Raw genomic sequence first — 17,979 nt, 5'->3', positions numbered from 1 at the left:
CGTCCTTTATGGAAAGTTGAATTTAATTTTTTTTTTTCAAATTTTCCAGTGAATGGTGAAGTGTACACTGTTGCAATTTTAAGTATGCTTAGTGTCATTTTGATGCACTCATGAAGAGTTTGCTGTGTAGATGTTAAGTGTGTGTCCAAGTCCCTCGTGTAACCAGGAGAAGTAGATAGTCTCTTGTAGAAGAGTCTTTGCCTCTATGTCAGTGCAGTATCTTAGATGGAATAAATCTTTCTCTTTACTGGCTTGTGGAAACTCAGACCAGACAATGGAGATACAGGCCCACTAAAGTTTGAGAACTCAATCTCTCATCCCAAGGCTGATTTTTTCAATTTAGAAAGTCTCTGAGATTGTCCATTATTGGTTTGGTTTGACAAGAATCCTGACTGGCGTATTTGTTGAATGGTCATGGTGTTTTTCTGTTACAACTAGACAAACAATATGATTATTATCTTAGTGCTGCCTGCCAGAGTGAGTTTGAGATGAGGCTCTCTTGTGAAAATTTGAGCTGTGTATTTCTCTGCTCATACTGTGTATGATGGAGCTGGATGCTCCAAGGGCATGTTTTTAAATGAAAGAGCCAGGGAAGAAAGTAAAGGAAAATTGTTTTGGTGTTAAAGTACACAAATTACATGAGATGCACGTTTAACAACAAAATTGACTTGGACATAATGCCTTCACATAGTATGTCCTAGCAGACATTGATCCTCCTGACAACTCAGAGGTCAGGCTTTCTTCAAGATCTGTTCTTCAAGCTCTGCTAAAAAAGCCTGGAAAGAAATTCAAGAGGAAAGTCACTTAAGACATGCATCTTGAACAAAGAGAAATTATTCTGTTCTCCTATTTGAATGTAGGTTATTAAACAAGTATGGATAAAAGTTTTAATTCCCACATTTTAGCATCCAGTTTGTGTTTTGCAAAAAAGGCAATGAGATAATTCACATAAAAAGGTCACTTAAATTGAGTAGTTTGACCACATTTCACAGTAAAATGAAAAATGTTTAAATATTATTTGGCTAGAAGAACGTGTATTATTATAGTTCAAAAGATATATGGTCAGGAATTGCTAAGGCTTAACCCAGCAGTAAACTAGTGTACTTCTATATATTACATTTAGGATTAGCCATGTTTTGAATAGCATAGTGCCAGGCAAGAGGAAGCTTAAAATCAAGCAGAAAAGTCACTGCCAAGGCAGGGAAATATGTGATTCTAGAACTCAGCCTATAAGTGATGCTTTTTTGCCAGACAATTAGATGGCAGAGCTCTGAGGAAAAAAAAAAAAAAAAAAAAAAAGAAGTTCAGGCCTACAGAAAAGCAGAGCAAAAGAGTAAAGTTAATGTTCATCTCTGTGCCAACCAAAAGTCAGAAAGTCACATGTGCTATGTCTGGACTGGAGCACTCCAAGTCATTAAAATGTCATGTGACTTTTCTCCAAGCCAAGGATTCATCTGTTTAAGAGATCAGGATCCCACCATGTAACCAGTTTTAGACATTAGGCTAAAAACACTTCAAATAAAATGCTTCCATTTGTTTGGGATAGTAACTCCAGAAAGAATTTTTATCCTTTTAGACAATGCATCACTTCGGGTAAGACAAATTGTTGTTTTGAGTTAAGATTATCTGGTAATTTTCATCATGGGATACTATTTCCATGGCTTTGTTTTTGACAGAATTTGATCTTGCTGTGTGAAGTTCCCCACACAAAGTAAAACTGAGATATCACAGAAAACTAATGCCTGCATTTGAAAAGAATGCTGCAGAACTGAAGAAGGTGAAGGAGACAAAAATATTAAAGGATTGAAGAAGTTTAATTGCAAAAAAAATAAAAAGCTTTCAGTGCAGGTTTTGACTACTAAAAAGAAATGAGAAGGTGTCTTGATAACAGTAGATTAAGACCCGTTTCTGGGGAAAAGCACTGGCTACTAAGAAGTTATTCAAAATAAGGGAAGAAGGCATAACATGAATTTCTGTCCAGAAAAAGAAGAAGCACAAAAAAAAATAAAATTGAAATTTATCACACAGGCTTAGCAGTGCTGGGGAATAACCACCAAAACAAGTTTATGAGAAATATAAGGGGCCTCTTCTGGTATCTTAAATAAATGCTCTTCTGGAAATTGTGCTTTTACCAAGCAAGGTTACTGGGTTCTAAACATGGACAAGTGTACCAACTTCAGCATGAATCTGAAAGCATATGATTCAATGGCTCAGCATCAGGCTATTCTTAAGTATATATTCATAGTAAAAATGCAGTCCATTTATGAGAACAAAAAGGAGAAAACTGTGATTTTTGTTTTTAATGTTAAAAAGTTGCAGTTATTGTGCTGAGGAATTTTTAATCTCAGAGTTTGTAGGTAGGCAGAGGAAGGAGAAGGGAGAGCATATTGGAATGCAGAAGTATGAGGATCTGGAATTTTGCAACTGGCAATTGGAATTTGGTTCCACAGAGAACATGGGATGAGATTTTAGGGTCAGAACTGGCCATGGTGGAGTGAGTTGTGGCCATAGAGATGTGGGATGGAAAAAAGAAGCCTGAGGGAGCTGGGAGAGGTAGTGGAAAATTGTTCTGTGACCACACATGTGAAGACCATGTCACGATACATTCATTGAAGAGCAACAGTGCTCTGGGATTTCCAGACATTTCTGTCCTTTCTGCTATTTAAAGTCTCATAGACGATGCATATAAGCACATTTTCTATTCTTATAGCTTTAATTTAACTGCTGTTATTTTTGTTAGTACTTATTGTAGCCACTAAAGAGTTCTAGTCAGTTGTGGTGTCTAGTTGTACAAGGTCCTTTCTGAGTACAATGATAGATGGAATACCTTTAAAGCTCACATTCCAAGAGATTAGGCAATATACTCAGGTGGGGGAAGAGGGAAATTGATACGGAAAAAAATTTATGCTGTCCTAGAACAGAAAGCACATGTAGATGTTGCAAAACACATTCATGGCAGCCATCCATGAATATATGGTACTCCAGTGTCTCAGATGATACTAATAAAAAAGGCAAAAGTTGGTTAATAAATGATGAGCAGATGTAGGCATTGCTGAAGAAAGCAAAAAAGAGAAAAATGTCCAAAAGAGCATTTTACCTAAGAATAGCTCCAAATTAAACCATGGTGTAGGTCTAGCAGACTCTGGGGTTGTACTTGCTGAAAACTATTCCTAAGTCATTAGAATCACAGAATTATAGAACTGTTTATGTTGGAAAAGACCTTCAAGATGATTGAATCCAGCCATTAACCCAGCACTGCCAAATCTGTCACTAAACCATGTCCCCAAGTGCCACATCTACATGTTTTTTAAACACCTCTGAGGATGGTGACTCCACCATGTCCCTGGGCAGCCTGTTCTAAATCTTGAAAACCTTTTCTGTGAAGAAATTATTCATAATATCCAATCTGAATCTCCCACAGTTCAACTTGAGTCCAATTTCTCTCATCCAGTCCCTTGTTACCTGGGAGAAGAGCCTGACCCCCACCTGGCTACAGCCTCCTTTCAGGGAGTTGTAGAGATTGAGAAGGTCTCCCCTGAGCCTCCTTTTCTCCAGGCCAAGCAGCCCCAGCTCCCTCAGCTGCTCCTCATCAGACCTGTGCTCCAGACCCTTCCCCAGCTCCATTGCCCTTCTCTGGACACACTCCAGCCCCTCAGTGTCCTTTTTGTAGTGAGGGGCCCAGAACTGGACAGAGGATTTGAGATGTGGCCTCATCAATGCTCAGTACAGGGGAATGGTCACTGCCATGGTCTTGCTGGCCATGCTGTTTCTGATCCAGGCCAGAATGCCCTTGGCCTTTCTGGAAACTCAGCCTTTAACAATGTGGCTTTGGTGAGAACAGATGTGCAGGAGGTTTCAGCAACTGGAAGGAAACCTGTGACCACATTTCCATCCATTTTCATAGCTTTCAGTGTTATTTTGATTCTTACATAGTGTGCATTCTTGGCTCTAAAAAGTAGTCACATCTGTGTTTAAATCTGTTCCTGTCTATGGCCACACTTGAGTATGTTCCCAGTTTAATTACTTCAGTGGAAGGATATCGACAGGATATTTACTGATTCTTGAATGCTGATTCAGGAACAGGAAGAATCTGTTTGGGCTTCTCTGGATTTCATTTCTTTTTGAGAGTTTTGGTTTTCAGTGAGTCCCATGCTTGTGATTTACAGGGTGGTCCAGGTGTCAGAGGTGCCAAAGGTCATCGTGGTGATCCAGGTCCAAAGGTACTTTTTATAGCACTCTACATTTGACAGATGCACGGGTTCTTGGTTTATCTCTGCTGCATGTAAACCTTGAAATGAGTTCTAGATTATCTCTGGTGTTTTTGAGGAAAAAGCATAGTGAAATGTCATTGGCATTTGCTGTGGCTCTTTTTAAAACAATTAATTGTCCTATTTGTTCCTTGATAAAAGATATGAAATTCAGAATGCTTCTTTCGCAGCATAAATCATCCTTTTATTTAGTATTTATAAAGAAACCAGACACTTTAAAATTGAACCTTAACTGCTCAATCACGTTAACTCATATTTCAGATCTTTTCGAGTCTATTGGTATTTAATTCTTCAAACAGAAGCTGCCTTTGTCCATATGGTAGGAGTTTAACTTATGTTCTGTGCTACTTTAGGGACCAGATGGACCTCGAGGTGAAATTGGTGTTCCTGGACCACAAGGACCTCCAGGACCACAAGGACCCAGTGGACTTTCTATTCAAGGGCTTCCAGTGAGATTGAAAAAATCAATAGGCTTTTTTTTCTGTGATTTTTTAAACAGCAAATAGCTTAGACTAGACTGAAATAGCTTTTGGTATTGTGATCAGAATCTGAATTTCAGTATTTGAGGTGAAATCACAGATGTGGGTTTGACCTCTAGCAAATGTGGGTTCAATGCCAACATTTCTGTTTTTTTATTTTGATCTGAATTTTTAGTCAGCTGAAAGTATTTGATTGCAGGTTGAATGTGACCTGGATATTAGCATCCAAGCCTGGAGTCAAGTGAAAATAAATTGCAGTGGGGGTTGTGACATGGCACCAGACCAAAATGTTAATATTTTCTTTCTCTGGCTGTACTGCTCATCACAGATCAGTTCTGACTTGAAAGGTGTACCCAAACAAGAACACCGTATTCTCTGCCAAAATTAAGCAATAATATTCATTACATAATAAAATCTATCATCAGAGGAAGTGATAAGCCCTGGAGTTTGCAAGGCTGTTGTGAAATAAGTCACAGAATTTCATCACAAATAAACATTTTTAGAATAATGAACCAGTAGCACTTATCTTGTTTCATACACCTCTCCAATAGATGGGTACAGACAAGCCTAGAAAAGGAGTAATATATATATTTTTTTCTTCTAGTTTTCTTTTTCAAAATTTACTACATTACAATACAATTCATCTGTTTTCCAACTTATCTGATACTAATGTAAAATATAATAGTTTACCAAATCTGTATATTCTTGGTGATGTTGTCATAGAGAATAATAATAATACTTTAATTATAAGACTAGTTATTTAATAGAGAAAACATTTTTTTATAAAAGTTAGATTTTGCTTATTATCTATAAAAGTATATTTTTTCATGCATATGTACCACAGAAACATGTCTAGTTGCCAAAGAAAACCCTTTTTTTTTAACATTATTGGAGATACTGCTGTGGCCTGAAGTGAAACAAATTATTTTGAAGAGAAAAAGAAAATAGCTACCTTTTTTTTTTTTTGTAACAAAATGGCTATAGTTTTATCAAATTACTTATGAAATCTTTTAAAGTTAATTTTATTTTCTATGTTTGTAACTTTCTACATATGCATTTTTGCAAATAAGAATCTGTATGTTTGCTTTCAGAAAGAAACATAGTCTGTTTTCTTACTGATTACTTTTTTGGGTTTTTTTTTAAGAAGGTGAAGGGAACTATTAAAAATAGAAAAGTAATCATATATTTGGTTTACTACGTGTGATTCTTTATTTGCAGGGGCCACCAGGTGAAAAGGGAGAGAAGGGAGATCTTGGTTTTCCTGGCCTGCAGGTATTCCCTGTTGTATACTAAGTTTGAATGTTGAATTGATATCACTGTGAGTTTAGGGCACATACTCCAAACTGCTGAGAAATGAGTTGTTGGGGTGAATTTGAACAGGGGCTTAGGAAGAGGAGGAATCCAGGGTATGCTGGTGTGCAGTGACTGATTCTCTTGGGCCTGAAGAGCTGGTTACTTTCTTTAATGATGAAATTGTGTCTCTGTAGATTCAACCCCTCTGCATTTTAATGATGTGTGTTCACCCAACTCTCATTTCACAGAAATACCTTCTTTACTGGATCTCTTCTATGGTGCCACCCATTATTGAGCTCCTTGGTTCTATTTGTCCAAAACATGCATGCAGTTTCACTCGAAGATTATTTGGTTGGATTCTGTTAATTTAACCTCTTCATTTTCTCTCCTTTTATAATGCTTAGGGTGTCCCAGGAGCATCAGGTTCACCAGGAAGAGATGGAGCTCAAGGTCAAAGGGTAAGGTAAAATGAGTATGTTTTACATGTGTTTTGCTCCCATTCTGTAATGGAAATGTTTCCCAACATGGTTGATTTATTATAATTGACTTATACTCTCTACTTTTTGGAGATCATCAATCTGTGCCAATCAGCATAGGAGGGTGGACATCCTTCTGTCTGCTGATGAGGGTTGAGATGTGTAAGGGGAACCCTGCAGGATGCCTGTGCTTTATGCATTTGATAGGAACAGATGTCACTTGTGTTCAGCATTGCCAATTAATCTCTTGTTTTATAAGTTTAAAAGTAAATGGTATATTATTAGTATGCAATCCAAGGCAACAATCAAAATTTGCTTTCTAGCTGATTAATGAATAACAGAGACAACTACAAGGGAATTTAACATTGAATGTATAACAGCACCTGCAGAAACAGTTGACATGAGGAAAAGGTGAAAAATACTACCAAAATTTAGTCAACTTTATTCTGCTCCTGGTAAAACAACTGAAGATACAGTCTGTCTAGGAGCCAGTAAAAGAAAATTCATATTCATTTGTGCAGTTAAGCCTATAAGTCCTCCACTTTATCTCCTTGGGGAGACTTCTGTTTCATTATTAGTCAGACACTGGAAAGTTATTGTTAGCATAGTACTAGATTTCTGTCAACAGTAGAAGTTCATTATGAAATATAACTTTTCAGTTTCATTTGAGAAAGATTTACATATTCTTGATCCTTTTTTTTGGATATGTTAATGTAACTTGAACTTCAGAGAAATCTGGAACTTCTTTGATTTTCTGACCTTGTTATAAAAAATCCCTAACCTTGTAGCGAAACACATATTTGAACTCACTATTATGAATTTAAACATTGGCATATCCTTATGTCTAGAAGTAATTCCACTGAAGTTACTGTGGAATTTGGGCAATAGATAAATATTTCTTTTTTCTCTAAAAATCAAGAAAAGAAAGACATTTTATTAAGATAAAGATTTATGCAATATTGTCATCTTATGAATAACTTAATTGGAGGAATAGCCTTCTAATTTTCAATTAAATTGTTGTGAAATATGTAAGTAAATTATTTTTTTTCCTACTTTATGTAGGAAATGTGATGTATTATGGTTTTGCATGTTTTTATGTCTTTTTTTTGGCTGCACTGGAATATTTCCCTCTAAGTTGCCCAACTTTCATGCCACCTGTTCATCTCCAGGTTAATAGAGACCTGGACACTGATGAACATTTGGGTTTTTGCCATGTTCTGTCTAGCCTTGGTCCTGGACAAGCTGAGGTGACTTGGAGCTAAACTTTGTACAAGTGGGTGCCACGTGCCTCCTCCCTCTGCATTCCTGACCATGAGGGACATCGAGGTGCCCCCAGTTCAAGTAGAAAAGAGCTCTGTGTTTTTATGTTATTCTGTGACTGACTTCATATTTAGCAGAGGATGCCCTCTGCCATGCCTTGATGCCAGCCAGCAGTTCAGAAGGGGTCTAGTGCTCCCAGATGTGAGAGGTTGTTGCAGAGAGATGGAATTCCAGAGAAAAGCCAAGGAAGAATAGTGCAGCAGAGGCTTTTGATACAGCCTGGAAAGATCATGTGGTGTTTATTCTGTAGAATACCCCACTGTTGTCTATAAAAAGGCAGGGCAATTACATAAATTGCCTATTTTTGTAGGTACAGTAATAATGCTATGTTCATGTGTTCTCTTTCTTCTGCTGTTAATCACAGGAGCTGGATAAACAGCCTAGAGTTCATAAAATTAGTTCTGTTAGCCTGGTATTGTTTCTGTGCGACCCTTATGCAATGTTGTCCAGCTGTAATTATTTCTATGGCAACAAATAATTATGCTATACTGATTTTAGGGTGTTGTAACTCATTTGATTCCTGTGAAGTTATGACAACATAAAATTGCTTTTAATGGGCAAAGATCCAAACCAATTATTTCACCGCAGTCTCTTTGAAGAGCCAGCACTTGAAAAAGGGATAATTCTGAAGGGCATAACTGCAGCAGCAAAGGGGAACTGGAAAATTCCTGAGAAGTAAATTGCCTTTTTGTATAATGTTTCTTTTGTTGGGTTTCCTCCTGTTGACCAAAATGCCAAACTGTTTTGCAAGGACTGAGATTTTCTGTGTTTTTCTTAGCTTAGTTATCCCTTCCTCTTTAGTGTTTTTTGATCTCTAAATATTTTAATTACAGTGGTACTTATGCTGTAGAGTACTTAGGCAAGTTGCTAAATCACAATTTTAATTTTAATGGGTGGTAAGCATAGGGCTGATATTTATTGGGAGATCTCTGAGAACTTTGGACTGGGTATAATGTGATACTAGACTCATGAAGTGCTGGAATGGAGATTTTTCTTCCCTTCGGTTCCTGATAATTGTAATCACTTCACTTTTACAGTTTGTTTTCCTTTCTTTTTGTTTTGATATGTAGTGTTCATATGGATTTTCTTTTGAAATCAGTTGAGGAAAGGGTTTGATTTTCCATTTTTAATGTTGTAATTCAACACTTAATCTGTAAAATTTCTTTTTTGTATTTCTGAACTTGTTTTGTAACCCCTGATTTATTTGCTTTTTCTTGGGTTTTAGAAAGAAATTGAACATTTTCCATGTCAGTTATGTGACTTCATAAAAATTCATTTCCATAATGACATACCCTCCCTATGAAGAAGAATGGGATGTAACAAAAATCCTTTGTGAAGGTTGAATCAGAGTAAAAAAGAAATTTTCATCTGAAAATAAAGCAAATACTCTGAATATGCATGATAGTATTTTATATGTGTCTGGTAACCTGGTTAAATCTACATCTCAGACTCGACACGAGGAGCAGTCCCTTCCTCTCTCATCAGCTTTCAGAGTGTCAGGAAAGATTTTATAAATATAAAATGTTTTATTTTTATTGTATGGCTGTAGCTGTGGTTGTTTGGTGTCCTTTCTTGCTGCCCCATATTTGCAGCTAGCAGTATAGGGGAGTTTTACTAAAGAGAACAGATCATGTTTCTCCACCAAGAGTCCCAAGCATTTCATGTTGAAAGACAGATCTTGAATTGGCAGTCATGTGTCCCAGGCTGCAGAGTTGTTTTAAAAGGATCTACATGGAAATCTTCAAGCCTGGCTCAGTAGCTTCAGTAAAGTTTTTGCTGGTACCTAGTCCTACTTGAAAAGTCCCCTCTCCACAAGATCCCCCAAACAAATTCCAGGCTACAGAAAGCTCAAGAGATTATAATGAGGTCAGCAGCAGTGCTGATTTCAGCAGACTTAAGATTTAACTGGTCATGCCATTTGCATTTTGGCAAATAAAATCTCTTATAAAAATTTTGTCAGAGATACACTCTTTCTCTAGATTTTTTTTCATGCCACTAGCAAAATATGTCTTCTTTTAAGTTAACTTTCCAAAACGATATAAACCTTGATTCTAAGACCTACATCCTAGGCCACACATCAAAATCTGTCCTATCCTGCTCTTGGACATGCAGTTCCGTGGGAGAGAATCAGTGGCTTTGTACAGAGTAATTTCTATCCTGGATGTGATAAAGAGCTGTTGTGCTATGTAATTCCTCAGTCATTCCCCTTGGATTAGAGATGGTTAAGCAGAGAGGAGAATTCAATATATGGGAGATTAAATAGCATCTACAAGGTTTCAGTACTCAGAATACAACTTTGTGAATTCTCACTGTGCTCTATTTTCTTCTACATTACACACACCAAAAATTATGGGAGAAAGAGCCAGAAGAAAAAAATTCCCAGTCTTTCTGCCAATTTCCTGGTACTTACTAATCTCTGCTCTCAGCTCAAAAGTTCAGGATGAGTGTCAGATCCTTTCTGGCCATCAGGTGGTCTGAGTAACATCATCTTCAAACGCTGCTGGCAGGACAAACAAATACCTTTAGTCCTTTACCAGCATGAGAGAATATGTATTGCCATACTCTTACTTGTGACTCGATTTATGTGTAGTGATTTTCACATCTAGCAAATACAGTAGGAGGTGATCTTTTGTGGGTGATACAGACACAATGCCAAGAGAAATAAACCCTAGGAGAATAGACAGGAGGTGATTACTGAGAAGCCAGGAGTAAAAGCACTACTCAGAAGGAAGAAATTGTGAAATATATTCCAAGAAAACATATTTCTGATCATACTGTTAATTTTATTCTTTGCCTGGGGTGGGAGGAGAGAAAGACATACAGTTTTATTTCTCTTTAGAAGCTTGTGTGAATCCACACTGGATCCTAGAAAGCAGTGGAAAGCACTTTATTTCCCTCCTTTCAGTTAAATTTAACCCTTAAAAGGGTCAATCAGTTTTCATCTTGCTTTGGAACCAAGCAAAAATAAATAAAAGTTTTACATCTTTGCTTTAAAACGTGAAACATAAATATGAAGGCTTCAGCTTCATCTGGCTACACTGTGGAATAGAAAGGCATTTCCTTATCAAGGAAATTTATCTAAGGATACATAGATACATAATAACATAACATAATATGAGTTGAGTATGTTACTTATTTTATCATCAAAACACCCATCCAGCAGAATTATAAAAAAGCCAACAAACCTTTCCAGGTATATGGCAGAAAATATTATTCCCCAGCCATTTTTTATGCCACATGATTGCAGATTGGAATAATAGTTTCCAAATTATGCAGAGCATAAAAGTAGTAGAATATGTTATATTCATTACTAAAACCATGTCAGAAACAAAGATTTGGAAAAAAGAGCAAACCAAAAAAGTTGTAATTTTTTTCTTCTGAAGCTCCATGAGATACTGAGGCCTGGAACGTTCTTTACTGTGTGTGTCACCGTAAACATTTTCAAACTTTTCAGCAATAAACCAAACACTTCCCAGCATAAACCACCTTTCAAACTGGTCTTGAGCCAGAGGTAAAACCATATTTCTCCTGTTCATATTTCTCCTGTGTAATAATTAAAGAATTGCCTGATCAGAAGGCTGGTCAGAAACCCAAGCTTTATAGCATGTGGATACAAAATGCACGTATTAGTTAATTTGGAAGAATACTTCATTAACAATGTATTTTCTTCTACATCTGGTCAGTCTTTTTTTCTGTGATGTACTCACTTTCCAGTTTCCAAGTTATCTTTAGTTTTTGGCTCTCATTTCTGGAAGCTCTGAGGCACGTTCATAATGTAAACCACATGAGTGTTCCTGCTGCTTCCTGAGCCAGGACCTCAGTGATAGCTGGAGCACATGCACAGCTCTGCTGGGCAGAAAGAGCCACTCTCCCTTGCCATCTTTCAGCACCTCATCAGTGGGACTGCAAATGCTTGCACCCAGTGAGAACAGATGTAGAAACATGACTTTGTGGTAGAGAGGTTTGACAGCAAACCTCTCATTCATTTCCCTACAGAAGTGTTCTGAGTGAAATTCACTCAGAGGTGAAAATTGCCAGTATGAAGAATTTTCTATTGTTTTTTCTTCAAAAATATTGTGCCACTAGCTGGACTTTTTTTTTTTTTTTAATCTTGGTGGCATTATAGCTCCTTTTAAGAAATAAACTCTCCACAGAGGAAACAAGGAATTTTTTCCTAAGAGACCACTACCAACAGGTATTAATTTAGAAAAAATACCAAACACAACAACAAAGCAAAACAAAACCAAAGAACAAAAGTAAAAAAATTCTTCTAGATGAAACAGAACAGATTCATGAAATACATATAAAAAACTGATGAAATTGCATGTATTTATCTTTTATAGGGCTTTCCTGGCAAGGATGGACCCACAGGCCCACAAGGACCTCCTGGCCCAATGGTGAGTATTGCCCATGGAATTTCTTACTGCAAAAGTCAGCAGGATTTTGGGGGATTATAGGTCACACTGTTATCTATGCTACAGTGGATAGAGCAAGGCCAAGGGAAGTTAGAATTCTCATGATGCATGGAGTTGGCAGAGAGCTGCTTGTCCAGTGTAATCTCTTTCCACTCCTACTTAGCTCAAGAAGAAAATGTCTCCCATGGGAAGGGGAGAGAGTTGTTCTGTCTATAGGTTGATAGCTTGTCCTCAGTCAAGTAACTGCACTGTAAAGAGAGAATTGCTGCTTTTAACATTTGAAACAAGACTTCATTTTTTGGCAAAAATTCCAATTAGAACTGTTAGCTGAAGTGAACCACCGAGTTTTGCTTGAGGTCTAGAGGCCGGAGGTGAGCACAGGTGCTCTCACAGAGTAATCAAGGAAGACTGCAGAGGCCACATCCAGCCACTAATGCAGGATGTATGTTGCCTTCAGAACCAGTCTCAGCCTTCTCAGTTACTGCAGCTAGGCAAAGTTAATGCCTTCTTAATAAATTTAAAGATTAGATGAAGCTGAAGCTGCTGGTTGTACTGAGTATTCTCCAAGCCATCTTTTTGTTTTTTACAAAGAGCACTCTGAGTCATCCACCCTGAACACAGTATGGACATCACAGGATTTATTCCAGTGGGTCAGCAATATCTGCCTGTTCCAGAAAGCAACACAAGTTATTTTTCTCAAGTGCTTTTCTCAGAGCTGTGCTTTTGGTGCTCTTTTTCCTGAAAATTGTATTTTAGTCCTCTCTCTGGGTATCTCCAGTCTTCGACTGACAGAACAGTCTGTCTTCCACCTCATCAGGAATCATGGACATTGATTGTTGATTTTCTTCCTCTTTTTCCACATAGGGCATACCTGGTGCTCCAGGTGTTCCAGGTGTTACTGGAAGTCAGGGGCCACAAGGTGATGTTGGAGCTCCTGTAAGTAAAACTAATTATATTTCTTTGTCTGCTGTTGTGCATTCTTTGGTTTCTGAGCTTGGCTTCACTGTTCGACAGAACTCCTCAATATTTATTGCTTGTGATCTGTTTGCAGTTAGTGGTTAAGTTAAACATCATATTGACCTTTCTTTGTTCATTCTTTGTAATTAAATATATTTGTTGATCTTACATACAATGTTTGGAATATAGGGATTAGAGTCAAAACACAAGACTAAAACACAGAAGTTGAGAATACAACTCTGTGAATTTCTTCTCTTTGTGTAATTACTTTCTTTTTTTTTTTTCCCTTTGCTCTTCCAGCAACTCTCTGGAAATTTAAGTATTTATTAACCTGAATATTTCCAAAATACTGTTCTGATTTCCAAACTGTGCAAATAATATATAAATAAAAAACTGGCTTTTGGGGTTACTCTGTGTTTACATCAGAACAAATGACTAATGACTAGGCTTTTTTTAGATTGCTATTATAAATTTGACTCTCAGTTTCATTGAGTGGAAAATTACATCCTCTATATCTAAAATTAGTATTAGGAACCTCCAATTCTAAGTTTGTCTCTCAGATGTTATTTTTTTTATTATTAAAAAAAACCTCCAGAACAAGATGTTTTGACTGGAAGAAAGGAATACAACTGCTGTGAAATGAGTGTGTAAATTATGCTAAAGACAATATTTATAGTGGACGTCTTTGTCTCTGTAAAAGTTCAGACAATATTATGTATCCATATTTTAACATTTGACTACTTGTTCAATTATAAAGCTTGCTCAGCTTTTTCCTATATATTAGAGAAACATTCTATTTAATTTTTAAAGACATGAGAATGGGACAGTGTGCATTTCTGACTCAACTTGTAGAATATAAATTTTTTTTCCAAAATCCAGTTTGGTTTGGAGATTTAGACCAATGCAAGCATTTTCATTTGGTTAAGTGGAAATGAAATTAAACTGACTGATAAAACATAAGCAAAGATAATAACCTAATGCCCAGTTCTGCATAGTTTCTAAGTGTAACCATGAAATCTACAAAGGAGATTTGATGAGCTATGGAATTTTTACTATCAATATATAACATGTTGACTATGCAGTTCCTGTCCTATCACATGTTCCAGATACTGAATTAAATTTTCTAGAATCTAGATATTCCTGTGAGTCATGCAAGAGTTCTGCTGTGCATGGTTGGACTCTATTAGTGCAGAAAAAACCAGATGGCTGAAAAATTACTGGGCTTCAATAGCTGTCTATTCCAAAATGTAGAGTTATAGAATAGAGGCCTTAGAAATAAACTTTTAGTCTTTGTGAGAGATTCTTTTCTCCAAGGATGGAATGAGCTGTGCTTAACCATGTATCCATCAGCTGGTTACCTGCACAGAAGCATAGCATAGTCTGAGTTGGAAGGGAGCCACAGGATCATCAAGTCCAGCTCTCAAGTGGATTTCCCAACCCATGAACTTGATGTTAGCACCAGGCTCTGACCAACAGGCCTTTCCTTCCTTCAGGAGTTCCTGAGAAATATGTAGCCTACCCCAAAAACTGACGTTGGTGAAGTTGTAACTGCCTTAGAAAACTTGTTTCAATCCATCATCCTCCTCACCATCATTACAGCATGTCCTTAATGTCAAACAATTTTCTGTGCAGTTTAATCCCATTGCTTGCTCTGTTCATAGTGGATGCAGAGTCTCAGTACAGCAAGTTTTGGGCTGCTATTTTGCAAAAATTAGACCTGTTTCAGCCATACGAAATGCATCATGTGTTGGCCTGTCCTTGCTATCATTTTGTATAAGTGAATTCAACGTGGCAAACGCTTGAGAAAGTCATTGTTCCCATGTCACTGCCAAACGTGAACATTTTGTTGAGTACTGAAATGACAGAAGTGTATTTGTCACTGTCACATGACCTCCTGAAAGCTTGTTTATTTTTTATTTTTTCTCCCTTTACTATGAATCTGCAAGGCAGACAAAGTTTAGGTGTGAAAACTTTTGAGCAGAACAAAGGGAGAATTGATTTTATATTAAATCTTTTCATAGGGTCCTCCTGGAGCTAAGGGTGAAAGGGGTGAACGGGTAAGTCTATGTTCATGTTAGCTGTGGTTTTTCCCTGCCTGGCCTTCTGTCTCAGAAAGAGCTTTCCCTGAAAATTTGTTTCTCAGTGTTTACAGGCACAGTAGTTTTCTCTTTGCAATTAAGTAAACTTTCCCTCTTTTCCAGACATGGTCTTTTACATTAAAGTTTTGAAGGTGGGAAGTATGTGGCAGTAAGCATGTTTCCAAATCATAACCCTCATTAAGGTTATCTTCTCAGACCTCTGATTGCTGGCCAAAAAGAGAAATGGGAACCAGTGAAATCACAAAATTTCTTTGGCTTTCCTTTCTCATCTGTGAGGATATAATATCCTGGCAGTAATAAATATCTTTGCTCAAAGTGCTTTCAGCACAGAACTGACACAAGAAACTGTTTCATGCCACTGCTGCTGTTGTTATCCAGGGTGATCTCCAGTCCCAAGCCATGGTCCGGGCTGTTGCTCGTCAAGTGTGTGAACAGCTCATCCAAGGCAAGTACACTTCTCTATCTGGAATGAGTCTTTTCCTGCCACAGTTACTTACAAATATGACACTTCTCAAAATATCCAAGGGGATCTGTTTGCTTTAGACTAGGCAGTTGAGATTTATGTTCCAACAAGTTTTATGTTCAACCAGATTTATGTCCAACTAGAGCTGATTAACATCAGCCTTCTGAAAAAAAAAATCTGGAATTGTCTCCAAGATATTACAGTATACAGAAGCTTCTGCTGCAACAATTTTAAATTTTTATAGACATAAAATTCAAAAACCCCCCCCCAACCCTTACCAAAGGAAGAAAAAAAATCCTCTACAATAGTTCTTCCATTTTCTGTGCACTCGCTAAACTACTATTTCTCCCCCAACCAGTGCACAGCTTCATTATACCGAAGCATGAGAGACCACAGCCTTGAGAACCTGCCAGTACTCTGTTCAAACCTTGCTGAATCAGATTTTCCACTGCTACTTGAAAATTCTGCCTTTTTTTCCTGACAGGTCATATGGCAAGATATAACTCGATTCTGAACCAGATTCCAAGCCAGTCTGTCTCAACACGAACCATTGCTGGACCTCCTGGTGAGCCAGGTCGGCCAGGGGCTCCAGGGCCACAGGGTGAGCAAGGATCACCAGGCATGCAAGGGTTTCCAGGAAGCCCTGGTCAACCAGGAAGACCAGGAGAAAGAGGTAAGCTTCATACTTCAGAAATAATAAATTATACCCCCCTTTCCTGATACATTCTAATAGCTTTTGTCTCCTGTCTAAATGCAAAAGCAACATTTTTCTCAGTAATTAATTAGTGAGAATCTTAACACAGACCATAAGGAAGGCTCTGGAGACGGTCATGAAGGTCATGCAGGCTTTGCTGGGCATGATTTGGCAGGATCAGACAGAGGTTTAATGCTTAAACTGCTGAAGATTGGTGGAATCTACTGTGCACATCCTATCACATCATGTTTCATCTTAATAAGACTCCAAAGTAAGCAGATTCTCTAAATGTATAAGCAAATGAGCAATTGAAGAAAGTCAGATGCAAAACTGAAGTGTATGCTGGGGAAATGTTGAGCTTTTTTGATAACTTGAAATGTGTCAGTCTAGGAATTCCTGAGTCATCATCACCTGAAAGGAACAAGATTGGTTAGAAGAGAGAGAAATTCCTAGTTTGAGGGGTTGAGAGAGTCAAGAAGAAGAAATGGTGAGGTCAAAGTGAAGTAATACACTCAAAATTTACAAGAATTCTCTTCTGTATTCTCACATGTAGGCTAGATCCCATTCTCCTTTCCTCCATGAGCATTGTCTAATAACAAAACAAGCTCCATGTTTGATTAACTCTCTTTCTGTGCAACCATAGCTATCTTTTGTGTCCCAGAGTAGCACTAACCTCAGAAGGTAACACTGAGTAGATCTATGAAAGGGCTTTGAAGAATACCACATGAGGAGGTGACCAAAAACCCAAGAGACAAATGTGATATTCAGAAGAAGTGAATTGGTGTTGCTGTTACAAAATCTGCTAACTGGGATTTTAAAAATTAATTGCTGTGAAGGCTGTTCAGGAACTCAGTAGTTCCAGTTCACATTATGGCCATTATGACCATAGTTAAAACATTGTTTTTAATAAAAAGTCTTTGAGTGAACCTGTGAGTCTTGCCCTCAAGACTGTGATTCCCATTACCATTTTGAAAAAAGTGGCAAGGTTTCAGGTAGTGACCCTTCAGTCCTGCTGTTGCTTGCTCCAGCTGAGCAAAAACCAGACACTGTCCAGAAAGAAGGAGGAATGAGGGAGTGTGAGACAAGTAGAAAAGGAGATTGGAAAAGAAAGGAATTGAGGAACTGACTTTAGAAAGGGTGGTCTGGAAACACTGAATGCAGATTTCAGGATACTTTAATACACTAATACATAGCATATTTTAGATCTTTCCCTTCTTTTTGGGAAGAGGTTTCTCAAGCTAGGACTTTGGGAAAGGGACAACCAAAACTCCAGGCTACAAAAAAAGAGCATGTCCAGCATTTAGCCTATACTTTATGTTATATTTACTGTGCTGATGTCCTGACATGCCTGTTGAGGAATCAGTGTGATTAGACACAGTCATTTAAATGAAACACCATGTGGGTCAGCCCACTGCAGACAATATTAATGTCTGGGGAAGCAGCATTGGAAATAGAGTATAGAAGGGGAAAAAGACATTAAAAAGAATATTGCCTCTTCCCTATTACCCGTTTCCT

General features: G+C 37.6%; 1 protein-coding gene across 7 annotated transcripts in view; it reads left to right on the top strand.

Annotated features, from left to right (window-relative positions):
- The window catches only part of COL14A1 (collagen type XIV alpha 1 chain), a 115,646-nt gene that overhangs the window by 87,299 nt on the left and 10,368 nt on the right, over positions 1-17,979 (top strand). For all 7 annotated transcript variants that reach the window (XM_088053862.1, XM_088053858.1, XM_088053853.1 and 4 more), the window contains 9 exons: positions 4,167-4,220; positions 4,622-4,717; positions 5,966-6,019; positions 6,445-6,498; positions 12,180-12,233; positions 13,116-13,187; positions 15,230-15,265; positions 15,686-15,752; positions 16,255-16,443. In XM_088053862.1, the coding sequence (XP_087909988.1) occupies positions 4,167-4,220; positions 4,622-4,717; positions 5,966-6,019; positions 6,445-6,498; positions 12,180-12,233; positions 13,116-13,187; positions 15,230-15,265; positions 15,686-15,752; positions 16,255-16,443 (676 nt within the window). The remainder of the gene's footprint in view (positions 1-4,166; positions 4,221-4,621; positions 4,718-5,965; positions 6,020-6,444; positions 6,499-12,179; positions 12,234-13,115; positions 13,188-15,229; positions 15,266-15,685; positions 15,753-16,254; positions 16,444-17,979) is intronic.

Source organism: Pseudopodoces humilis, chromosome 1 (assembly GCF_049639895.1).
Source record: "Pseudopodoces humilis isolate 2021_Gansu_Grassland_sample_001 chromosome 1, ASM4963989v1, whole genome shotgun sequence".
Lineage (NCBI taxonomy): Eukaryota > Metazoa > Chordata > Aves > Passeriformes > Paridae > Pseudopodoces > Pseudopodoces humilis.
This window is presented reverse-complemented; position numbering and strand designations above follow the sequence as displayed.